The 26,888-nt window shown below is 43.1% G+C and overlaps 1 protein-coding gene across 11 annotated transcripts in view; it reads right to left on the minus strand.

Annotated features, from left to right (window-relative positions):
- The window catches only part of KEL (Kell metallo-endopeptidase (Kell blood group)), a 101,509-nt gene that overhangs the window by 59,196 nt on the left and 15,425 nt on the right, over positions 1-26,888 (minus strand). For 7 of the 11 annotated variants that reach the window (XR_009764146.1, XR_009764144.1, XR_009764143.1 and 4 more), the window contains exon 1: positions 5,444-5,520. Coding sequence is in view for 3 of the 11 variants with exons in the window: in XM_061637652.1 (XP_061493636.1) it covers positions 5,444-5,461 (18 nt within the window). In the remaining 8 variants the exon portion in view is untranslated. Of the gene's footprint in view, positions 1-5,443; positions 5,521-5,996; positions 6,045-6,390; positions 6,449-26,888 lie in introns of those variants that run through there. The other 4 variants (XM_061637610.1, XM_061637619.1, XM_061637661.1 and 1 more) reach the window with 4 other exon arrangements.

The following is a 26,888-nucleotide window of genomic DNA, read 5'->3' on the forward strand; positions in this document are numbered from 1 at the left end:
CTGCAAGGGATAACTGTTGGGGATTGTGATTTGGTTCAGGGCCCTATAATCATTACATGGGCATAATTCCCCATTTTTCTTCTTAACGAACAGCAAGGGTGCCCCAGCCGGGCACTGAGAAGGGCGGATGAAGCCTCTCTTCAGGTTCGTATCCAAAAACTCCCTCAACACCGCCAACTCCAGTTCAGATAAGGAGTAGATGCTCCCTGCTGGTATAGGCGCTCTGGGCATTAGATTAATGGCACAGTCATAGGGCCAGTGGGGAGGCAATTGGTTGGCTTCCTTCTTATCGAACACATCACGAAATTCCGCATATTTCCCTGGTAAAGGGGTGTCTTCCCGAACCACCGTCATCACTGCTACAACTTCTGGATTGGTGCCCTCAAGGGGTTGGCAGTGATGCTGACAGTATTGCGAGGCGAATGCCACCACCACCTCTTCCCAGAAGATGGTTGGATTGTGTTGCACCAACCAAGGCATACCTAGCACTACTGGGAAACGGGACAGGGCCGCCAGGTAAAATGACAACTTTCCCACATGTCTCAGGATCTCCATTTGCAGCATTAGTTCCATCAGGTATTGTGGTCCCAACCCGTGTAAGGCTTTATAGGTCAAAACCAGCGCCTTGAATCAAGCTCAGAAACATACAGGCAGCCAATGCAAGTGGGCCAGAATCAGTTTTATACGTTCAAACCATCTGGTCCCTGTTACCAATCTGGCCGCTGCATTTTGCACAAGCTGCAGTTTCCAAACCGTCTTCAAAGGCAGCCCCACATAGAGTGCATTGCAGTAATCTAACTTGGAGGTTACTAGAGCATGGACAACTGAAGCCAGGTTATCCCTGTCCAGATAGGGGTGTAGCTGGGCCACCAACCAAAGTTGGTAGAAGGCACTTCGTGCCACCCAGGCTACCTGAGCCTCAAGTGACAGAGATGGTTCTAGGAGAAACCCCAAGCTATGAACCTGCTTCTTTAGGGGAGTGCAACCCCATCCAGGACAGGTTGAACATTCACCATCCGGTCAGAAAAACCACCCACTAGGAGCATCTCAGTCTTGTCTGGATTGAGCCTCAGTTTATTAGCCCTCATCCAGTCCATTGTCGCAGCCAGACACTGGTTCAGCACATTGACAGCTTCACCTGAAGAAGATGAAAAGGAGAAATAGAGCTGCGTGTCATCAGCATACTGATGGCAGTGCACTCCAAAACTCCAGATGACTGTACCCAGTGGTTTCAAGTAGATGTTGAACAGCATGGGGGACAGAACTGACCCCTGCAGAACCTCATACTGGAGAGTCCAGGGTGCCGAGCAATGTTTCCCAAGCACCACCTTCTGGAGCCGACCCGTCAAGTAGGAGTGGAACCACTGCCATGCAGTCCCTCCCTCTCCCAACTCAGCCAGTCGTCCCAGAAGGATACCATGGTCGATGTTATCGAAAGCCGCTGAGAGATCAAGGAGATTCAATAGAGTCACACTCCCCCTGTCTCTCTCCCGACAAAGGTCATCATACAGGGCGACCAAGGCTGTTTCCATGCCGAAACCAGGCCAGAAACCCGAATGAAATGGATCCAGATAATCGGTCTCATCCAAGAGTGTCTGGAGCTAGCCTGCCACCACTCATTCAAGGACCTTGCCCAGGAATGGAACATTTGCCACCAGCCTATAGTTATTAAGATTTTCTGGGTCCAGGGAGGGTCTCTTCAGGAGTGGTCTCACTACCACCTCTTTCAGGCAGCCAGGGACCACCCCCTTTCACAGAGAGGCATTAATCACTTCCCTGGCCAAGCCGGATGTTCCATCCCTTCTAGCTTTTATTAGCCAAGAAGGGATCCAGCACAGAAGTGGTTGCACAAACCTGTCCAAGCACCTTGTCAATGTCCTCAAGCTGTACCAACTGAAACTCATCCAAGAAATTGGGACAATGCTGTGCTCTGGATACCTCGCTCAATTCACCTGCTATAAGACTGGAGTCTAAGTCCTGGCAGATGCTAAAGATTTTATCCTGGAAGTGCCTAGCAAATTCATTACAGCAGGCCTCAGATGGATCTACCATGTCCTTGGGACCAGCGTGTAATAGGCCCCGGACAATTCTGAAGAGCCCCGTTGGGTGGCAGATTGATGATTTGATAGTGGCAGCAAAACATTGTTTTTTTGCAGCCCTTACTGCCCCATAATACATAAGCACTTACCAGTGTGTAATTGCATCCACCAGGAGTTCATCTCCATCTGCACTCAAGCCGTCTCCTATATAGTTTCATCGCTCTCACCTCTGGGGTATACCATGGAGCCGTACGAGCTATACATAGGAGAGGGCGCTCAGGAGCAATCATGTCAACTGCCTGGGTCATTTCTGTATTCCACAGTTCAACCAGGGTTTCGACAGGAGCGCCAGCCCTATCAGTCAGAAAACTCCCCAGAGCCCTTTGGAAACCATCCAGATCCATTAGCCTCTGGGGCGGACCAAAATAGGTCCCCCACCGTTGCAGAGGGGAAAATCTGCTGTAAGTCTAAACTTCAGCAAGCAGTGATCTGTCCATAACAGAGGGACTAATGTAAGCCCTCCACACACATTCAGATCACCTTCTTCATGTCCAGTTGCAAGAACAAAGTTTAGAGTATGCCCTGCTACATGTGTTGGGCCAATGGCATATTGAGACAGTCCCATGGTTGTCATGGAGACTATGAAATCCTGAGCAGCCCCGGATAAGGTGGCCTCAGCATGGATGTTGACATCCCCCAGAACCAACAGTCCGGGGGATCTCAACCACATACCCGAGACCACCTTGGTCAGCTCAGCTAGGGAGTCTGTTGGTCAGTGGGGTGGGTGGTACACCAACAGAATCCCCAGTCTGTCCTGCTGACCCAACACAAGGTGCAAACACTCCAGACCAGTAGTCACATGGACAGGGTGCTTGCAGAGGGAGATGGAGCTCCTATAGACCACAGCAACCCCCCTCCCCGACCCTCAGGTCTACTCTGATGCTGAACCAGGTACCCTGGCGGGCATAGCTGGGAGAGACTGACTCCTCCCTGCTCACCCACCCAGGTCTTGGTTATACATGCCAGATCGGCTGCCTCATTCACAATTAAATCATGAATGAGGGATACCTTATTGTGCACCGATCTGGCATTTAGGAGCAGCATCCGGAGGTCTGAGAGCTGGCTGATAGGGCAACCAACAAACCTGCGGGTGTGGGGAGGACTGGAACAAGGCCCAGCCGTTAACTGCCTGGGCCGCCTTCCCCTTACCTGGCAAGTCCTCCTCACAATGCCATATCTCCCACCTACACTGATTGGGGCCCCATCAAGTCTCCCCACTTGGCTCTGAGTCCTCTCTCCCAGGCACATGACTCAAGACCCACAAAAAGCCAGGCAATCTGCAAAGCAGAAGCCACCTCAGCCAGCCGGCTTATGCATCCCCTCCAGGGAAGGGACACTTGCATTTAATTATGTAATAAAGTCCCAGAAATAGCAGGCTCCAAGTGGAACATCCTAAAGGCTCCCACTTGCCCTTACATTTGTCATGTATCTGAATAAAACATTATAAAAAAATCATATAAAAACTCTCAGTAATACAATAAAAATATTCATTTCAGTGATCAGAGATAATAAAATGTCAGTGTCCATCACCCTCCCCCAAATGAATGGATTAAAAAACACAGATTAGGGCTGCAATACCATGCTGCCTTGCCTGGGAGTAAGCTCTGTTGAACATACTGAGACTAACTTTCAAGTAAACGAGCATTCCACCTCATCCCACCAGACTGGGGCAAGTAAAAAATATGTTAACCATAAAATCCCCACTTACACTGGATAAACTTCACCTTATCCCCGCTCCCCTGTCATCAAAACCCAAATAAACAGATCTTGCCCTACTTCTGGAAGTCACTCAGACATGAGATTTGCAAGTCTGCAAAGGAAGAGAATTCCAGATATGAGGAGAAACATATATTTCTTTCTCTTTTTTCCCCAAAATCCTATGTTTTCAATTCAATGTGCAATTCAATGTGCACTTAAGGTAAAATGCCCATTATATACAGGAAAACACCAGGCTTGTGTGAAACTTATTAGTCTTTATTTTCATATAGAAAAATGTACTTTACTTGGGACTAATTCTGACTCTGATTTGTTTGCTTTTTAACAAAAAATATTGCTGTCATTTAAGGGAGAAAAAATATCAGTGAGGCCTGAGTGCATTGCAGCCAGCCCTAACAAGAGATTTGAACGACTGCCAGACGTCTAGAACTTCTTTTGGGTTGCAAGTCTTAAACTTGTTACGGTTTTTACATACTCGTCTCCCTCCAAAATTTCAAAGAAGAAAATATGAACCCCCTCATGTACTTCTGGCACCTCATTCTCACACCAAGGCCCTATCCTGAGTCACAGATTGTGGAAGGTTCTTTTCCATCCAGTCTAAGTTTTATTTTTTTGTAATAGCTTGGCCAGTCCTGCATTCTGAAGGCTGCATTTTGAAATGCAAAAATATTTAATACAATCTGCCACTGATTGGGCAGTGCCAAACATAGAAAGCAACAATATTTACAACCCATATAAGCCACTGCTTGGGGATGAGAAGTGGGAGGGCTGCTGGGTGGGAGTCGTATATTGGAATTGTGTATCCATGTATGTGTGATTACATGTGCAGAATTGAGATGCATCTATCCCACCACTCAAAATATTTTAACATCAAGGAACCTGGGAGAGCATGCATGTGCATGCTGACAAAAATTTTAAAGACATTTCCAGCATCTCCCCAAAAGGCAACTAGTTACAGCGTTTTACAACAGACTGGTGCCAGAAAACAAGATAAACAGGAAACAGTTGGAGTGTATGTTTTATGCAGATCAAATCCTTGGAAAACTAGCCCCATAACTAAACTTTATGGGCTGCTCTATAATGACTGCAGAGGCGTATCAACAATATGTGGCAAATTCAAAGAAAAACAGAACACATTGCAAGCACTTCTCTCTCAGAGCAAAACTATTGTATGCATACCCAATGCTTAATTTCTGAAAAGAGAGGTGCTGCCATAAAGTGACGGCCTCTGCCCTAGTACAGCTGCAGATGATCCAGGGTGAGGTAACAGCATTCTGTACATGCTCAAATGCACTGCCATCTGAATTATTAATTACTAATCCATATGTCCTAAAACCGAGCATTGAAAACAGAACAGCCCAAACGCAGCACTGATCTGTTGGCCAGGATGCTGAAAATATATACTTTTTTCATTTCAAATGTTGCATTCAGAAACTCACAACAAAAAAATCTTAATGTCAGAAGTCTGGCAAAGACCCTTCTAAGCCACCACAACCCACAAGTTATTTTGTAGCGTGCAGACATGTAACTGCTGGGAAGGTCAATACACAAAAAGAAGAGGAAATACAACCGGGTGAAAAAATACTGTATAAGGAGAGAAAGAAATAAAAGCGGGGCTTTTGTACTACCTGTGGAGGAGTCCTCATGTTTTCGCTGTGCTTGGTGAAACGTCTACTTTCGCAGAGTTCTTTCTTCTCTCCTCCCCCTCCCCCTCCTCCTCCTCCTCCTCCTCCTCCTCCTCCTCCTCAAGGGCTAGCAAAGAATATAATTCCAGATTAGAGACAAAGCCTTCCCTCCCTGCCCTAACTGGAGGCACTAAGGCAGAGGAGAGGCAGAAAGGGTTTGTCAAAATAACATCCTTCAAGAAAACAGAACTTGGTAGCTTCTCCACCCACCCTCTTCCTATGACACACTTTCCTCCTAAATATACAGGTCATAGCCACTTTCTGTTCCCTGAGATGGGATTGCCCCCAATTTTCCCCCTCTTATTGCAGAATAACTCAGTTGTCTACAGGTGGTTGCAGCCTTTGCCTGTCTCTCTGCTTCCCATGCACTATTATCTTGTGGGTCACAAACATTTGACATTCAACAGCCCGTGGCGAACACTATCCTGCTTCTTCTTCTTGAGTCCTGCCCACCTTGCCATAACCTCATGCGCCTGCTTCGGTCTGATATACTTACTGCTGCAGACCGCCTGTTTCATCTTGTTACAGTGGGGCCCTCGGGCTTCTGTTAAAAACCAAGGTAGAAATAATGTGAGTGGTGAATTCCATTGATCCTTCTTTTTCTCCTCCACCTCCACCCTCTCCCCAGAAGCAGTTGTTTCTGCTAACATTCTCACAACATTTTCTTTTGTACATTAAAACTTCACAATGCTTTGTTTTGTGAGTACCAATCTACGTATTACATTGAAACAGCATGTAATGTTGGCACATAGCACCCATGGAAGCAGAGTTTTGCAACAGAGAAAGCAAGTGTTTAATCCTTGTTCTGCTTTCCCTCAGCAGCATTCTTGACCCATGTTTATCTATGGGGGATGTTTCAGAGGAAAAGACCTTAGGAAAGTCACTCTTACCTTATTGTTTTATGCATTATAAGTCTATATGAAGAGCTTTGAACACTCATATGGGAAATCAGTATTATTACCTCAACAGTCAAATGCCTTCCTGAAAAAAAAGATAGTTTCACACATTTCATAAAAAGCAGGAACGAGTTGGACAAATGACCCTGGGAGGATGTTCCACAAAAAGGTTGCCACCACTGAGAAGACCCTTGATCTGGGAAGCTTTCAGATGGCATCTTACAGCACAGGAGTTTATTGATATTTTAATTCTGTTATGTATTTCAGATGAATGGCCTGTTCAGGGAGGTGTTGCACTCCCCCTGAAGGAATCTCAAGTGGCTTCTGTGGCTAGGAGTGCTTAGCCTACCTTAGGCTGGTTTGCCACCTACGGCCATTCCAGGAAAGCCTGGCCTCAGTTGTCATGCTCAGGTAAACTCCCGCCTGTACTACTGTAATGCGCTCTATGTGGGGTGCACTTGAAGATGGTCCAGAGGCTGCTGCTAGTGCAGAATGCAGCTTCTAGGTTGGTAGCACTGATAGGACCATGTGCCACTGGTCCTGGACGTGTTGCATTGGCTGCCAGTGAGCTACTTCAAGGTGTTAGTGTTAGTATACAAAGCCCTAAATGACCTAGAACCCAAATACTAAAAAGAGTGCCTTCCCCAGTATTAGCTATCTCAGGCCTGGCAGTTGGCAGGTGAGTCCCTGGTGGTGGTGCCTTTGAGCGCTGCCTGGTTAGCACTCACCCATGACAGGGCCCTCCCCATTTGTGGAATACCCTCCTTGGTGACTGTGAGGTGCATCTGTCTCCCACATTACTAACATTCAGGAAGAAGTTTAAAAGATTCCTTTTACCTAGGCATTTGAGGGCTGAAAGATATTGTTCCTAGCAACCTTGAAATTAATGTGAGTGTGTGATTGTTTTATGTTTTCTTAATAAGTTTCAATTTTTTATCACTGATGTGTTTGCCACCCTGAGCTCCTTTGGAAGGAAAGGTGGGATATAAATTTAATAAGCAAAATAAAATAAATATGTAAAGCTTGTCTACTCCCTCGGGACCATTAGCAAATAAATAAACAGCCATTTATGAGGACATTGTTTGTGGTAGCCCCAGAGGTCACCCAGGTTGGAAAAATGGCAGGGCCCAGAGACTGGGGTGTGTGTGTTCCATGCTGACCTTGCCACCATTTTTGGAAACAGGTATGTTAGCCTTAAGCTGCTTTCAACTTTCCTGGGAGATTTGTATCAACTGAAAACACCGCCGCCGCCGCCCACTTCCTGCTTTCTTTATGCCTCATAGTACAATGAAGTTGGGGAAGGATGAGTTTCCTTGTTGTGCTGGACCTGGGACCTTGTGAACAGGATAGGAGAATAGAATGGTCAAATGCAGGGGTCCAGGGGAGCACCTTAAACTGTTTTCTGTTCCTCCACCTTCAGAGCAGCCAGTAATGTGCAACAACTTGCAATCTGAAAACAATGGGGAAATCCTGCATTTGGGAAGCCTGTCTCTGCACTTTCCCTTCTCTGAAGGTCATTCTGAAAGCATTTATTGAGGGTGAGGAGCTGGGGATGAATCCAATTATTTACAATGGAGAGAGGCAAGTAAGGCCTGTTGCTGGAGCCAGTAGTACACTGAAGGCTTTGGGGTGCTGAACCTGAGGAAGGAGTTGAGTTGTATTCATTCATGCATATTCCACTAAGCTCGGCTCATCAGCCAAATGCAGCATCTTTTACAGCACCTCTTCCATGGAAGCAAATAAGCACAGGATTATATTTAAAGGCTCTGCATGTTTTCCCCAGAGTAGGACACACCTCCAAACCTCTCAGGACAAGCTTATCCTTGAAGTGCACATGTTCACGAGATAATGATTACTATTAAATGCCGTTGTCTTCTATGCTAGAGCGTAACCTTCAGAAAGAAGGCTGCTACTTTTTATTTAAGCCAGCTCAAGGCACACTGCGAAGCATAGCACAGGAGAAGTTGGCCAAGTCAGGCGTCTGTAAAACATTCACTGTAAAACATTCAGCTGTCACTAAAGTGGTATAACTGTCTTGGCAATACCACTTCGAGTGCAGGCAGGAGCTCTCATGATTGAATGCTCTGCCATGCAAAAAAATCCATGCTAAATAGAAAACTAAATGTTGGAAAGACTGATCCTAGCCTAGTTTGGGGGAAGAGAGACTTGGTTTGTCATCAGGGGAGGCTATTTCTACCTGCCTTGCCCACCCTCCAGCCCAGAAACACAGCTTCTTTCAGAAGACTTTCTGGCCCTTTGGGTTGAGCTATCGGGGTCAGGGGGATGGAAGAGATTTTTGTATCAGCTTGGGGGTAGCTTTTAAATATTTTTGCTTTGGCTTTGTTGTTGAGCTTTATGTTCATTTATACTTTGATGTATATATATATATTCTTAATGTAGTGATTATGCTTTTTATTATGTGTTGTGCTATTGCATTTGGACTATTTGTGTGAACCGCTTTGAGCACATGTGTATTTGTGGAAAATGCGGTATATAAAGAAATTTAAAGAAATTTAATAATAACAACAACAACAACAACAACAACAACAACAACAACAACAACAACAATAATAATAATAATAATAATAATAGGGGTTTTTTATGACATCTGGTTTTCTGACTGGGAATTTTTTTTTTTTTAATGGAGGGCTATTCAATAATGTAAACCCTGCACCCTGAAATAATACAGCCTGGACAGAGATTCAGCACTTTAGTGAAAACTAGGCCTCAGTTTTAATATTAAGAACCATTTTACAACTTTTTTTTCAGACAGAGGCAGAAATTCAGATGCAGCTCTGTTTTTGCTCAATAAAATAGTTGCATTTCCTCTCAGAGCCCCTGAAACACAGGTTCCTGGGGATGTATGTTTGAATGCTTATTTCTGGGGGAATACACTCCCCGAAAATAGAAAATTGTGTGAGAAGGTCAGGCTGAACACTTCTAACTGACAAGCTCATTTTCTATGTGTGGGTAGTTTCTTCATGGAGGAATTTTTTTTTTTATCATTAATTTTTATTCAAATTTTCAAAAGCAAAACAAAACAAAACAAAAATAACGAATTAATAACTAATACAATAAAAACTATTGACTTCCGATTTGTCGTAGATCAGCTATAGGTCTATAATATATAACAAACCTGTCTCTTAATAAAATTATACAATCACCTTCCTCCAGTGGTTATCTTAATTGGTATCAAATCTCATTAACATCATGTCATTTTATTCTTTCCACAAAAAGTCAAAGAGAAGTTTCCAATCCTTGAGATATATATCCATCAATTTTTCTCCAAATAGACATGTCAATTGATCCATCTCTTCAAGTCTACTAAGTCCAGTAATTTCAATAGCTCTTCTCCCATTCTCCCATTATCAGTGTTGATTCCATCTTCCATCTTTGCACACCCAATAATCTTGCTCATAGTCATATAATAAGAGTCTGATAGGAATTTCCCTAACCACAAATATTTCCTTGCCATCAATTCTGAATGTATTACTGAAATGTTGTTGTAAAATTGTATCTCTGTTCCTTTTTTCCACAGAATGCACCAGCACATCCCCTAAGAGTTCTTCCACTGTCACATATCTGGAATTAATTCTGCAAACTTTCTCCATTTCAAGTTCCATCAAATCCATCCAATCCAGGAATTTTTTCGAGCCATTGATATCTTTATCTCTAATCTCTTCACCAATTCCTTCAGGGACAGCGCTAAATTCCAAACAATAATATTTGTCTTTAGGATCCATCACAGCCATAAAATCCAAATCTTTTTCCAGGTCCATATTTGATAAATCTATTCCAATCTCCAGGGCTTGAACCTTCCCTTTGATCTTTCTTTCATCTTCTTTTTCTTGTCCAATTATATTTTTGGTCTCATCCATCTCCCTTCTCATAGAATCCTGAATTTCATTCAGCTCCTGTCTCATTTTGCCAAATCCAATTTTCATCTCTTGTCTGTTCTGTCCCAGCTCTTGTTTCGTTAGCTTAATCTCATTCATTATTTTCTGAAACATATTTAGAGAGAGAACCCCTTCCTGTACATCCAGGGTCTCAGCCACCTTCTTGATTATCATTCTTAAAACCAAAAGAACAGAACCCCTTCAATTTCCAATATAGTCACTATTCTCAAGCAAAGAACAGTTTATTTCTTTTTCCAGTCACAAATGGGTTAATCTTCCAAGCCTGATGACATCACCCTCTAGACAGCACGAACTGCCTTATCTCTTGTGTGTCCAAAAGTGCAAAACAAATTTAGTTCACAGCGTCCAAATAATTAGTAGCATAAAGAATAAGCAGATTCGTCAAAAGAAAAAGAAAGTAGACCAGTGTCAGGAGGCAGAGTTGGGGTCCCGAGGGGTTGGAAGAAGAGGATTCAGATGGATGGCAGGGAGGAGGGGGAGCAACTTCGCCCGAGTAGAGTGAAGACGAAGCAGAGGAAATGCCAGAGATAGGGTTGCCTAGCAACGGGGAGCCTGAGAGCTTTGGAGTTTCAGAATCTTCCCTGGACATTCCCACGCCTCCCCTTCTCCGAAGCTCAGAACAGGAGGGAGAAGAGGGAGGGCTGCCCAAGGCAGAAAAGCCGCGAGTCAGTTTACCATCAGCCCCCCCATCCCCCATACTGGAATCGGAACCTTCAGAAGAGGAGGGGCCGATGCTTCCCCCTTCGCCGCGCACATGAAGACTTTTGAAAAGACAAGAGAGAAGGGGTGGAAGGCGGGTAGTGCCTGAGGGGCAGTTAAGGAGGAGCGAAAGGTTGCGCGCCCGTTTGGCCCCTTCTTAAAGAACCGGCGGGAAAGCAGCCCCTTGCTCTGTCAACTTTCTCTCAATGCCGCAGGACCTGTATTTCTGTACTGCTTCATGAGAAGACGCAGTCTTTGTTTGGACATTACTCTAATAAAAACTGAATTACTTACAACCCCTGGTCTGGTTCCTGAGTCTCATCCTGGGCCTGACAACCAGAAAAAATAGTCCCAGACATAAAATACTCAAAAGTCATATAAATCATTTTTTTTCTTCAAATTAGATGCCTCTCATCCGTTTATATCTTTATCATGCTAAATTCCATGCCAGCTTTTTGCAATAAAAACAAAGATAGGCTATTTCGATTTTCTTCCTCCTTAATTCCGTGTATAAAAGAGAAAGTTATAACTCACCCAGGGTTTCTTTGTTGCTAATTCTTAAACAAATCTCCTTTACTGTAACGATAACAAAATGATAAGAATAGACAGGAGGATGCTTGCCTGTTAATTTCCGTTTTTCTTTGAAGAAAAAAAAGTCTCGCTTAATCAGTTAGAGCTTGTTTGTAATCCCTAGCTCCGACGCTGCTGGCTACCTTCCTTCATAGGCGATCCCAATGAATTCCAGTCCAACAAACAAAACGAAGCTTTCTGTGGGTAATCTCTGCGTTTCTCCCTTGCCTGGGAGAAATTTTTTTCCAGTCAAAAAGTCTTCTTGCTGGTTTTAAAACTGAAAAAGCTTCTTCTGAGACGGGAGCTCGTCTCAGAGGCAGCACAGGCGGAAGGATCCTCCTGGGAAGTCCTCATGGAGGAATTTTCAAATATGCAAACCTCTATCTCAAGCCTGAAGCAATACAGTCCAGGAAAAGTGTTTCCAAGGCATAGTCACTGATGCTATTGGAATACAATGTCAATTAGAGTTGCCAGGTTCAGGGCCTGAGATTGATCCTGTATCTTTAGGAGAAGAGAAAGTCAGCCAAGTGCAGGTGTTCTTGCAACACTGCAATGGGAAAAACCACAAGGTGGAATTCTCCCTTCCCCTTGCACAACTTTTAAAGATACAGCAGACCTCTTGGAGGTGGGCCTCAACCAATAGGTCTTCTGTATCTTTAAAAGTGGTGCAGGGGGAAGGGAGAATTCCACCTTGTGGCTTTTCCCATTACAGAGTTGCAAGAACACTTTCACTTGGCTGACTTTCTCTTCTCCTAAAGATACAGGATCAGTCTCAGCTAAGGTTACCATCATTTTATCATTTCAAAAAGAGTACATTTGGCTTCGATAAGTGAAAAGTAAGAGTATGCTGTTGCACCATATCAAAAAGACTACATGTACTCTTAAAAGAGTACGGTTGGTAACCCTACTCTCAGCCCCTGAGCCTGGCAACCCTAATGTCAATGTATACATGTAAGTGTGTATATACATGAGGGAAGGCATTAAGCATGTCATGAGCAGAGTGTGCCACCTTTAGTTGTTTCTTGTATGTGTTGCATTTCTAAAGCATCCTTCATTCAATTACTCCCAAGGTAGTTTACAAACAGTAATGAGAGCTTTTTCACATCTTACTGACCTAGCAGGTGCATCTCTCAATGTGTGCACCCATGATGTTCCGTGTAACATGCAGAAAACACTTATCTTTTGAAGCATGCACATTCTATGCAGGGCCAGTGCCAGAGGACAGCCAGGTCAGGTCCTAGCCCAGAGAGCTTCGGCTATGGGGCGGTATACAAGTGCAATAAATAAATAAATAAACTCTACCTGGTAGGGTTGCCAGGCTCAGGGCCTGAGAATAATAATAATAATAATAAATTTTATTTCTAAGTCGCCTATCTGGCCGTATGAAACGGCCACTCTAGGCGACGTACAAAAGAATAAAATAACATATAAATACAAATGAACGGCAACTCTACATAATCAAAACCCACCCACATCTTTACAGAATAAAACGAGATTACCCAAAAGTCCCATAGGCCTGCCGAAACAGCCAGGTTTTCAATTCTCAGCGGAAACCTGCCAGGGAGGAGGCATGGCGGATGTCATAGGGCAGAGAATTCCAGAGGGTGGGGGCCACAATCGAAAATGCCCTCTCTCTGGTCCGCACCAGCCTAGCTGTTTTAACAGAATGATTCTGTATCTTTAAGAGAAGAGAAAATTCAGTCAGGTGCAAGGTTTTCTTGCAACACTGTAATGGGAAAAACCACAAGGTGAAATTCTCCCTCCCCCGCACAACTTTTAAAGATGCAGAAGATCAGAGGTCTTTATATGCATGCAGAAAATGGGTGAAAGTATAGAGCCATATCCTACAGAGCTGAAAACCCTTGGCCTGTCAGGCCCTAGAAGACTGTGTCACCAGAGGCAGGGTTATTTGTGGCATTTGGGAGAATGCAATACAAGAAAGGCTATTGCATGAAGAAGAGGTCACTGGAGAAAAAACTCTCAAGGTATGTAGAGCAGCAGAGGTAGCGAGGGCCCAAGCAAAGAGACTGTCCCCGTACAAGGCAAGCAGCAACAGGCACAGCAGAAGCTAAACATTGCAGCAGGGGCTGCAAAGCTCCTGGGAAAGGAAACAGGCTTGAGCCAAAACACTGTGCTGCATTTGGGGTCTATGGCAAGCACAACCACGTTGGAAAATATTGGGTATCCTGTTCGCTTGTCAGAGATTTCAGCAGTTTATCTATGGACAGAAAGTGCAAGTAGAAACCAAACATAAACCTCTGATAGCATTGCTTGAGAAGCCATTAACTGATTGCACTTTGAGAATCCAAAGGATGATGCTCAAGCTACAAAAATCTGACTTAACTGTATCTTACATGCCAGGTAAATTGATGCTACCGCAGATGCACTGTTCAGGGCTGCACAACCTTCATTGCACCCAAAGCTTGTTTCTGGTATGGAGGTGCAGGCATCTAATAGTATGGTCGCTTCCCATAGCTGATAGAAAATTACAACAAATCAAATCAGAAACAGAAAATGATGGGAGTTTAGAGATGATCCCTATGGGAGTTTAGAGATGATTTCTGGAGAATGGTTTGAGGGGGTTGACTGGCTGAAGAAGCTCCAGCAGAAAACTGGTGGTTGTTGTAACTGCTAATTATTAAACCACCATGGTAACTCTTGCCTCAGGATATTGAATCCAAACGTATTACAGACACCGGCCACTTTTGATTCCAGCCCTACCCACTGCTGATATGCACCTCCTGGCAGATTAAACTTGAAGGCCTGCGACAAACATACAAAAAAAAGTTGTTTGCACTGACTGAATTGATCAATTTTAAGCCAATTCTGGTGTCTCTTATTTTTTCTAAAAGCTGCTGACTGCATAGGGGTACACTTTCACAGGGTGCCAAAGCCCTTGTCCTTCAAGAGTTGTGCAAGAACTCCCATGTTCTCTGATTGGAAAGCAGGATGGAAGGGTAGAGGGACAAGCAGGGACACTGATGGTAAAAGCTTGTTATACCATTTGGACCATGTTAAGAAGGTACATCTGGTAAGGGTACATCTGGGACATCATGGCCCCAGTGCTTTCTGAACGAGGGGATGAGAGTAATGAGTAATTCCCGACCATTTCATCTTATTCCATTGCTGAAAGTAACATTGTTTTCTAATGATGGTGTGAGGTTTTTTCTTATTCAAAGGTAAATGAGCTAGGTAACTACCCATTAAGTAGGCATCTTGTCTCAAGGTTACTGTCTGTCCAAGAAGAGGAGATGAAAGATTTTTCCCCACGCAATTAAATGAGGATTGTGCAGTTCATTTTTTTTCCAGCTCAGAGATGTGATGTAATTTTAAAAGTTAAAAAATGAACCCACTTTATCTTCAAGCCCTGAGTGCTACAGTCTGCTGAGTTCTTCACCTTACAGTTAGCCTGTCTGATCAACAGTTAACCAACTTGTTTTGTTTCCTCCCCACCCACCCCCACTTCAGTCAGTTTTTCAGTGTACTGGTGGTGAGGTACTTTTTTTCCTGTCTGAGGCAACAGACTAGTAAAGCACCATGAGATTGGCTTAAATCACAGAGATTATAAAAAGCAGATACAAGGGGGAGACACGTTAAGAATCAAACAATGAATGTTAATTGCTACCATCATGACCTCAATGACACAGAAGTTACACGGAATACACATTTCAGCAGTTCAGATCAAAGATGTCACTGATAACAATGTTATATTTGCCACTTTTAAAAAAAAGCTGGTATTGGGAAAAGCCGCAGAAGCTCATAGGAACAAGACCATTCTGGAAAGATAGCAAATGTGTGAACTGTGGGGTAGTTAGTTTGATGTATAGTTCCCATTTATCCATTTTTTCACCCGTCCCTAGTATAGTCCAATATTCTTTAACATCAGCTCCTTTTACATGGAACATCATTAAATGTCTGATATGGATAGTAAACACTATACTAAGAGTTTGGAATATAAGAATGAAACCACCAGTATCCCATACAATACATCAAAAGAGAAAAACAATCCACATGAAACCTTTTGGTATGAGCCCATCTCCTTAGTGGGATATTTCATGTTCCTGTTAATATTATTTCCTCTGACAGGCTTGCCAAACTTATTTTAGGTGTAAGGACTTGTTCACATCTGCTGCACTTTATGCAATCCAGTCCTCTGTTGAGATTTCTTGTGCTGCATCTATTATTTCACATTGGTGTAACCTGTTGCTTTGAGGGGCTCCTATATATAGCAAAATATTCACATTTATTGTGTATCCATTCTCTTGTTTACCCAAAATTCCTGATTGTGTGTATGTCTGTAGATACTTTTAAAACAGGAATGAGGCTGTTTAGGTACGGTCTCTAGTGCTCCTCCCCTGTTTTACCTCTGGTGAGCACCTGCTCGCTCACCCAGTCAGTCAACGGTGTGTGTCCCTGCAACTTTTTCACCTTCCTTGGAAATCGGGATCAGAACAGACTGACCCTTCTTTTTTAAAAAAAAGTTATATTTTTGAATATCTTTGTGCAAAGACTGCATAAAACCAAGAATCCAGAGAACATCATGCTTTGGTGCTTTTGCACAAATATGAATTATAAATATATATGCAAAAGAAATATGAAATGGTGTAAACTAAGACCATAGGGCAATGAAGAACAAAAAACAAGAAAATGAACATAATGGTCACACCAGCTTGCTCCCCTGGCTATATCCTGAGACCAGCTTGTGCAGTTGGCACCAAATCTTGATGAACTGGCTGATGAGTGCTTTCCTTCCATGTCTTGCTGTGAAAAACATTTCCTTGTTAAAGAGCAATTGTGCCAACTTGTGTTTTGCAGTATTTTTGAGGAACAATTCACACATGTGATTCATTAGCACCACATATTTGTATGAATCTGTACTCCCAGAACCACTAGCTTTTATGATCCAAAACATAGGGAAACATCCCCCCAAAATTATGTCCCGATGTCCCAATACTATCATCGATGTAACTTACACTCTGTATTGCACCTTGAGAGGCTAACGAATTAGGACTGCAAACTTCCTCCTGTATTGCTGTAGTTCCAGTTCAAGATAAATAGCAGACTTGGAGGGCAACTAGACCAGTCCTAGCTTTTTCTCCCCTCCCCCAGTTTTGTTTAACATCCTACCTCATGAAGGGCTCTGGAGAAATTGCTCACTATTTTGTGTCGTTTTAGTTGGTCCTGATAAAAGTATTTCCCTACTGTGCATTTTGGATTCCTCCACACCCCCCAAAGTAGTGCCCTACCGTGCATTTTGGATTCCTCCATGGTTGCCAGTGCTTCTTGTTTGTCTATCACAATTTTATCTGTTAAACAGAAAGGGAGCTAAGGCATTTCCTGAGTGAGATTCTCCAGTCGCAACCCTTCTTGCCATTGGCCTGAGTGTGACCTTGGGTGACAATAATGGGTAACAGACTATGCAATGCCTGCAAATCCAAATAAGCCATTGATTACAAACTTATTTTTCCTTGGGAATTTTTATTAGCTACTGAGGGGGCCAGAGGTATATCTGCGATAGGGACGTCACAAGAACATTTTTCATCTGACTGCTTCCTTATCTCTAAACTGCAGATGACAATTCTGTGGCATGGAGTCTCTGGGCATTTCAAGATCCCAATAACAGGCAAGGCCAGCCCTACTACGCTGCAAGGTGTGAAGCGAACTGCTTCAGGCAGCATCGTTGGGAGAAGAGGAAATCACGTATTGGAATTGAAAACCTGCAGAAAATATTTTTAAAGTGTTGGCTGCGGCCAGGGGATGGGGAGAGAGCGTCATCTGGGCTCCACTTCGGGCAGCAGAATGTCTTGGGCTGGCCCTGAGAACAGATGAGATGGGGTGCTTCCTGTCAGGCAGCTCCTAGTGGTGCTCAATCGCTACTCTTTTGCTGTAAGCTACAAGTGGGATTGCAATTGTGTGGCAATGCCACACTAAAGGCCTACTGGGGAAGTAGTCCTGTTCTGGGCCTCAACCTCTATTGAACACAGTGGCATGAGCGTGCAGGGTATTGGGCTGTTTGTGTCACTTGTGTGTCTCTAAGCGATGCTAATGCAAGCCACTGTCAGGGCTTGTCCTGGGGAAAACTTCCTGATAGATTACACCCAAAAGGAAAATAGCCATTTCAGCAAATTTTAAAGCACATCTTCTATTTTATTCCTCATGCAGCTGCTCTCTCTCTACAAAAATGAAAGTTAATTGAGCTGTTATGTTGCAGGCAACAGTTTCAAATGCTTGCCAGCACTCCTAATTTAATCATGCGCCATCCTGTTGAATCCTTGCGTGCTAGCACAATGGTAAGGGAGCTTGCTTTTCCAAAAGCAATTGCTGACCTAGATGAAATAGGTTTGTCTTTAGGCAACAGTTATCCAACACCACCCAGGAAAGAGCTTGTCTAACCAGTTGCGAAAATTTTGTTTTGATTCTGGCCAGAATTCCACTACATATATAACCTTTTTCTTATGAATATAACAGCACCTTGCAGGGCAAATAGCCAGGTAGAGGGTGATTTTTCAACAGAAAATCAGTGTAGGGAAATTAATGACATACATACATGAAAATGATTTAAGTGGACAGCTATCAGTTGCTCCCAGAATGGTTTTCATAATGAATTTAATGTAATAGCTAGCTGTAAAATATTTTCATTTGTAAGATATACGTGCTGTCTATGTCGTTTTGATTGTAATGTGGACAATTATTTATTTATTTTTAAAGCAGTGCTGTGACGATCAAGTTTAGGAGCACATTCTAGATTGGGGGTTCTGCAGCAGCTGTTTTTTCTCTCAAAAATAAAAGCTATCATTTTTTTTTCAAAAAGTGTGACTAACATTGCATGTAGTTTGGCCCTAAAAATCTTTCAAGGGCCTCAGATGCATCCAAAGTATGTCCATAATCATGTACATTTGGTTGTGGACATATTTCTAGTGGATCTCTCTCCCCCCTCTCTTCCTTCCCCTCTGAATTTCCTTTGCTCTGATGTAGCATCAAACTGATGGCTTATGAAATGAAAACAAATTTGAAGATTGTTTCTTGGTTTCAGATCTGAAGTTTTCAGAGTGTTGTCTGTAGAATCTCGATAGTGGAATTCAAGCCCCACACAGACGTTGGTAAATTAACTGGTTTAGTTAACAGGTTTATATATACCTCCCTGCCTTGCAAGCTTCTTAGCATGAACCTGCTACAGAATTCCTCTCACGCCAAGAAAAGAGAGTGGAGAGATTAGGAGCTGAGTTAATTCTCTGTGTGAATGTAACTCCCTATAGCTTCCTGTTTGCAGTCTCCTTCCCAGAGGTTCCAGATCTCAGGGTTTGACCTGAAGTTTCATAGTTTAAGCCTCAGGTTCTCTAAGGGAAGAACTACAATTTCAGAGACAGAATGTAGGAGACCGGCTGTTTTTCATTTGGCTTGAGAGCTTTTATATTAGTTGATTCTATCCCATGTTCATTAGGTCCAACCCTTGAGGCACCTGGCACCGATCACTACCAGGTGCCATCCTTTGCTCCACCAGATTCCAACCCTGTCCTATGACACACCAACTCCCAGACTCTGTCTCCTGTTATCAAGGTCTGGGTTCAAGGGACCTGGATACCTTATTTGTCTTCATGAATGAACTGGCAATACAGCCCAACTGTAGGGATGGGAGCACCATGCTTACAAATGCATTACATCCAAACAAACTAGAGCAGCTTGCAGGGAAGCAGATTGCAGATCGGATTTTTTTATGTAGGAATTTTCCATGGCTATTTTTGGATACAGTAGGGCCTTGCTTATATGGCGCGTTATGGACCAGGCCCCCGCTGTAAAGCAGAAATTGCCGTAAAGCGGAACCCATTGACTATAATAGGCTGCGTCGCGCGAAAATGCCGCAAAAGCACAAAATTGGCTTTAAAATGGGGGATTTCCCCTAATTGAAAGCCGCTGCATCAGCGGAACGCCACAAAACGGAACTCCAGTAAGCGGGGCCCTACTGTATGGATTTTTTAACACACTGATATCAAAAATTGACATTTTTATCAATATTTCCTTTAATTTATCAACTTCCTTTCAAAATATCAATATTTCCTTCAAAAATATTGATATTAATATGAATATTTTTTCTGAGGGGGGAAAACAGATCGGTAAAAACAGCAGCTTGTGGACCAAGAATGAACTCGATTTGATATCAGCCTGTTAGGTAGACGGAATGCTTTCGAAGTGACACCGGCCAATGGATTCCATCCCTAGAAGGGGATAAGCAGCGATGGGGTTCACCATGTTATTAATGTGTTTGCTCAGGGCATTGTTTTGATTCTGTCTGATCTGGAAAAATCTGTACCTGAAATAATGGCAGAAATATTGGATTACACCTCCATGACAAATCTACAGAGTTGGGATTGCCAATATGCATCAAATCCATCAAATGCCTGGGTATCCAAATACCCAAGAACTTGGATCTCTTGAAAAAGTTAAAATTTGGGCCTGTAATGAGGCAGCTTAGGCAGGAATTAAAGTGATGGAGAAAAACAAATATTTCTTGGCTAGGCTGCATTATGGTAGTAAAAATGTCTAAGCTGAATTTATGTTTTTCTTCCAAATAACAATTCTCTTAAAAAATCTTAAAGTCTAGCTGAACATGATTGTTTGGTTTATTAACAAGGGAAAGAAAGCTAGAATTGGCAACCATCTTGTGTATCAAGGAGCACACCAGGGCAGCCTAGGAATGCCAAATGCCCAAAAATATTTGGACCATCCCAAATCGTTCACCCCACACATCCAGGAGAGAGTCTGCTATCAGATGGGATTCAGATACATTCAGCCCAAAGCCTTCTGTAGGTGCATGACACTATCAAATGCTTTTATGCAAATATGCAGAGAAGAATATGTATTAGAAACTTAGGTAGAAAGGTGAGGTAGGCAAGTTAATAAGCTACATTTGATGGTGTTCCTTCAGACAGACAAACCCATTTACCTGGTAGGAAATGAAATATAATTATATGTTTTATTGCAAGTTTTCTGCATAGTTGTTAAGTGAATCCATTTTGAGAAATCTGGATTTTCAGCCCAATCCACCTACCCACCCACCCACACTTCTGCCCACTTGATTCTCTGTGTCTTTCCTAACATTTCTCTGGGAAGGCAAATTTCATCTGTTAAGAGATCCCTAACACCCTACCCAAGAGGCAAACACTGTTTAGCCACTTTACCTTTGTGGTAGGGAATGCCTAATTGGACACAGTGCACATGGACATGAAGGTGGGAATTTCTGAGCAAACCCTGAAATGATCCGAAGATATGTCTAAAATGTACAGCTCTTTAGAACAGAGGCAAGGTGTTTACACAGCAATTAGGTCAACTGGGATTACCAAGAGTCAAGCAACATTATTATTTGCTGGCTGGATTTTAAATTTTGATTTGTGAAGATGCCTTGTGAACAATTGTAGTAGAAACATAGCATATAATTTTATTTTAAAATAAATAAGGACACAACAATGATGCTTATCCAATAGTGCTCTCAATTGTAGCTGATGTCACTAAACAGTTGCTGCTTGGATGTGCTTGTTCCTAACGGGATTATAGACATACTTGCAGACATGCACAATGTAGACATGTGGATATATAGAATGGTATTCTACTAACATGTCCTGTCAGCACAAGGATTTCTGCTTGCACAGTGGGATTTCCCCCCTCTCCTCCCCCCACATGCCCCATACCTTCCCCAAATCCAGAGGGCTGGGGAAACCCCTAGATCAGATTTTGAGAGAGGGGAGGAATGAATGAATCTTTATTTTTACCCCACCCTTTTTCCAAAACTGGAACTCAGGGCGGCTTACAAATAAAAACTACACATAGGTAAAAAACATACAAAAATATACAATTAAAATAGAATCAAACTATTCATAACATTAAAACCATGAAACATACACTTAAGATACTAAGACAATTTAAAACATTAAGAATAGGAACATAGAACAATACAACAGAACTTATGAGGCCCTATCTTAAACATCTTCTAGTCCAAAAGCCTGTCGGAATAAAAAAGTCTTTGCCTGCCAACGGAAGGTTAGCAAGGAAGGGGCCATTCGTGCTTCCCTAGAAAGAGAGTTCCAGAACCTGGGGGCAGCCACCGAGAAGGCCCTATCTCGCATCCCCACCAATCGCACTTGTGAAGGTGTTGGGACTGAGAGAAGGGCCTTTCCTGAGGAGGAGGGGGCAGAGTGTTCCACTGCACTAGCAGAAAACCTTGCACTGGTGGAACTGTTTCTTTAGCACTATGTTGGATTCCACTGTCAAATTGGTATGGCCCAAAGTTTATTTTGGAGTGTAGATTCCCCCCAGTCCTTTATTCTTTTCTACATATTTTGGCTAGTTTTGGCATGGCTGTGCATCCTTTCTTGCATCAAAGGAAAGCATTGGACTTGATGTGATTCAATGCCCTCTTGTAGAGGTCAGTCACCTGGACATGTGGATGTATGATCTGGAGTACCCCAAAGCTTTACAGTGGACACTACCAGTTCCTTGTTTAGTTTTATTATCTGGCGTCATCATCCATTTATGATTATTGTGCCAACATGACAGTATCCGAAAAAGTATTGTGGACTTGAAAGGGGGCAGTCTCTCAGTCATGGAGATATATGATATAAGGTAGACCAAAACGTATTTGGGGGGTTCAGGGACATGTACACTTTCATTCCTTTTTACATTTCCTGATTCCAATATGTTCATGTTTGGCTTGGCTTTGGTGGCCAGGATTAAGCTGGAGATTGCTGGCTGTTTATACTCCCTACTGTCCCTTTTCACCAAGAGCTCCCAGTTTTCTCATACCAACCTGTCCCTAGTACTACTGTTTGCTGTGCGCACAACCTTCGGAACCTTGCCATTTTAAATGCTTTATTATTCTGAGTTTTAAAACGCCAATTTTTCAACCAGCTGTTTTTCAAATGTGTCTTTAAGAGCTTCTCGATATCCAGACCAGACATGAGTAGGTGGTAGCTTGTCACCTTGCTTTGATATCTGCATGTCAAGTTGTTCTTAAAGACATAAGGTTGGGCTAGGCTGTGTTCTTGTCAGTAACCAATCATGTGTGAGTTGTTAGAGTCCCCATGTTTCAGGTTTCAACCCTCTCCTCCCTTGAGTCTTGAGTAAGTAAATCTTTGAGGGTTAGGGAAGAGATTCATCTTTTCTCTAGTGCTATGAATGTCAATACACACAAATAATTAACTGCCTGTCTGCCTGCCTGCCTACACACAGAGAGACACATATGTACATATACGAGTAGGGATGTAAGAAGGCATCATTTTCAGCTGTGTCCTGTATTGGTTGCATGCAGCACTGTTTCTGTTCCACTGCAGTTCTTCTTCTGCCAAATACTTTTATTTGTATTGCCGCCTGTGTAGTGAACATCACTCACTGCATACATTATGTTGTCATTACATTATTCCACCTCATTCATTTCAGTGCAAATGCAAATTAGGGGGAAGCTGCAATCAGTTACATGTCATTTGCAGCCTGAAAGCCACAACGCTGGTCATATTCACTAGATTTAGTTCCATTCAGAACATGGGATGAATAAGTGGACACTGGCAATTTCTGCTTGCATTTTCTTCGGAATTCTCTGACATCCCTACACACAGTCCCCAGATGCAAAGGAGGACAGGGCTCCTCCACCTTGAATAGTTGTGTAGATGAGGGAACAACACCTCTACACAACTGTTAAAGGTGCAGGAGCCCTTTCCTCTTTTTTGAGCTGGCCACCCAAACACACACACAACACCTCCCTCCTCAGTGCTGTTCATTGCAAACAAATAGCAGAAAGAGGGATTTTTAGTGGGAATCCTGCCCAGGGCCCCAAACTGAATAAGGAACACAGTGCTAGATCTGTGTCCACAGCTGCTTTTCCTTCCAAATAAATGTGGCAGCATTATTAAGCACGTGTTTTTAAAAGCATGAGTAATGTTAGTGTCCTTTCGTCATAACTGACCACGTAGCAGTGGACAGTCTGCCATTTCACACTCTATAGCTGGTGAGAATAATTCTGAATTGTCAATAACATAGTGCATGATTGCATGCACACACATATGTGCCATTCCTGGGCACTTCACTCTGAGACACATCTAGTTATCAGCCGATATCATAATGCTGTTGTATAAATCTATGGTGCGGCCGCATTTGGAATACTGTGTACAGTTCTGGTCGCTTCATCTCAAAAAGGATATTATAGAGTTGGAAAAGGTTCAGAAGAGGGCAACCAGAATGATCAAGGGGATGGAGCAACTCCCTTACGAGGAAAGGTTGCAGCATTTGGGGCTTTTTAGTTTAGAGAAAAGGCGGGTCAGAGGAGACATGATAGAAGTGTATAAAATTATGCATGGCATTGAGCAAGTGGATAGAGAAAAGCTTTTCTCCCTCTCTCATAATACTAGAACTTGTGGACATTCAAAGAAGCTGAATGTTGGAAGATTCAGGACAGACAAAAGGAAGTATTTCTTTACTCAGCTCATAGTTAAACTATGGAATTTGCTTCCCACAAGACGCAGTAATGGCCACCAGCTTGGATGGCTTTAAAAGAAGATTAGACAAATTCATGGAGGACAGGGCTATCAATGGCTACTAGCCATGATGGCTGTGCTCTGCCAGCCTAGTCAGAGGCAGCATGCTTCTGAAAACCAGTTGCCGGAAGCCTCAGGAGGGGAGAGTGTTCTTGCACTCGGGTCCTGCTTGCGGGCTTCCCCCAGGCACCTGGTTGGCCACTGTGAGAACAGGATGCTGGACTAGATGGGCCGCTGGCCTGATCCAGCAGGCTCTTCTTATGTTCTTATGTTTAGTTACTGACCTGTAGTGAAGGCTGTTCTTGCCATTTTTGTGTTTCTGATATTACGAACCTGTTCCAATAACTTTCATGTAAGTCTGCTGGGAAGCTTTCCTGCCCCCCTCCAAAAGGGTGGAGGGAGGGGTGGATGTTTTGTTTGTGTTGGGAAATTGAAAAAGAACATCTAAACTTTTCCTCTTTAGCCTGTGCTGCCACCCAGTGGATGTTTCTTGTAACATCCTCATCATCTTTACCTAACACTGTGCTTATCAGTAGGGCAGTCAAATGGGGCCACCCTACAAACAAGGGAGGGGTTTTCATATATTCAAGAGACTCCCATGTATGTAGAAAAATATTAAATATGTTAATTAAAAAGAAAAGGTGGGGTTGGACCAAACAGACTGAGAAGGACTGAGCATGCTCATTACCCTCATGGGTTGTTGAGAGCAGCAGTCAGAAAATAAAGGAAGAAGGAAGTGTATGTATGTGTGTGTGGGGAGAGAACTGGCCTCATCAAGCCCCACATAACTTGAAGTATCCTGAAATAGGAGAGGCGAAAGTAGGGTCAGAAGATATATCTAACAATGATGCGTCAGACCCCAACCATTCCCCCAGCTCTTTAATACAGCCTAGGATGAAGGAGGAGGTTGTAAATACACTCCCACTGCACACTCTAACAAGTAGGAGCTGGGTCACTCTCTGCTCACCTAGCCCCAAAGTTTTGCCATCAGCTTTATAGGGAAATTGTGCTAAATAGCAGAAGACTGCTGAGTTTTGGGACGGTGACCAGGAAGTTAGTCCCCAAGTTTAGCAGTCTCAGGCTTTTGCACTAGGGAGGAGAGCTTACCAGTTCTTTATCCCCTGCAATTCCTCTCAGGCCTCCAACCTCCTGCTTGCAAACTTGGCATTACCGCGTAATGAAAGAGGGCTACCTACTGACTGTCAAGGTGCTTCAGAAGCTGCTTTGTCCCGGGTCAGGCTATTTGTCCATTTAGCCCAATAGTGTCTACTCTGACTGGCAGCAATTCTCAAGAATTCCAGAGAGGTCTCTTTCCCATCACAATGTTGCCTGATCCAGAGCTTGGAAGTAACTAGTTACAAGTAACGAATTATTTGTAATTCATTACTTTTTTGAGGAACGAGTAGGTAATTCCTTTACATTTTGATTGTAATAGAACTAGGAGTAATTTTACTACTTTTGTGGAGTAATTGTAACGTTTCCAGAATTACTTTTGGGCATTACTTGGGGGGGGAGCAGGGAAAGTCTTCTGCTCCTCTGATTTGTGGATGAAAATCATGTGCCTCAAACTGGGCTTCTGTGCAGTGTCGCTCTTTCCTCGTGCTCTGTGGATGGGTAGGAGGCGAAGAAGGAGGAGGCAGAAAGTGAGACGGGGTGGAGTGGAGAAAACAATTATTTTAAAAAACGTATAGTAGTGGTGAAGAATGGAGTGGAGGGAAAAAGGATCCAGAGGTCAAGAACATAGATAAAGGAGAAGGAGGCAGCAGCAGCATGGAGATAAAGAATTGTGGAGGTGAAAGATAACTCTGTGTGTGTGTGTGTGTGTGTGTGTGTGTGTGAGTACTGTGTTTGCACTTGGCACACAAGGTGGCCTCCACCACCCTCTCTGCCTACTGTGCTGCATTTGCAGTATTTTAACTTTTTTGCATCTCAGGGAACAATGTTTGCTTGGGTGAGTGTCCCTTAGTTGGTGGCAGGGCAGGGTCCGAGAGCTGGTTAAGTGAGAGAGATTATGCTGGCTGGCTGAGTGGGGGGGTTGCACTTGGTTTGACGTGCAAAGATCTGAGTAGTGGCCTCAGCCTCCCTCCCCACCACCCTTACCAGTGGAGAGACCACCATTGCTATCTTATGAATAAAAATAATTATTCTACTACCTCTGTATGTGTTTGTTTATTTTTAATGTTGTTTTAGGCTACTTAGATGTGCAGCAGCCAAGGCCAGCACCTTGTAGGCGTGTTTCTTTTTAGGTAACTGAAATGTAATTGTAGTGATTACTTTGGAGGAAAAGTAAAGTAATCAGTTACTTTCAGAGCAATTGCAATTGTAACGGTAATTACTACTTTTTTGGGCCATGTAACTGTAACTGTAATTTATTACTTTTTTAAAGTAATCTTCCAAGCTCTGACCTGATCCTTCTCCCCCCTTTGAAATATGTATTTTAATATTTCCAGTATCAAACAGAAACAGAAACAAAGGATCATTCTGAGCATAGTAGGTCCAACAACAGTGATAAACGCATGGAAAGCTACCTGACCCTTTTTTAACTGGAGATGTTAGGAACTCAACCTGGGACCTTCTGCATGCAAAGCAGGGGCTCTTGAGGGAGACAGATCAGTTTTCAGCCAGTGAAGAAGAGTGAAACTCATCAACAGTGAAGCCAGCAACTGTGAAAACAACTCTTCCTAGTCTAACAATAGTAACTAAGAATACTTTGTAATTAACTGTGGCTTAGGATTTGAGTTACTGTGTGTGGTTCTTGTTTACATTGTTTCCATTAATTTCTTGATGA

This window comes from Rhineura floridana, chromosome 1 (assembly GCF_030035675.1).
Source record: "Rhineura floridana isolate rRhiFlo1 chromosome 1, rRhiFlo1.hap2, whole genome shotgun sequence".
NCBI classification, from domain to species: Eukaryota; Metazoa; Chordata; class Lepidosauria; order Squamata; family Rhineuridae; genus Rhineura; species Rhineura floridana.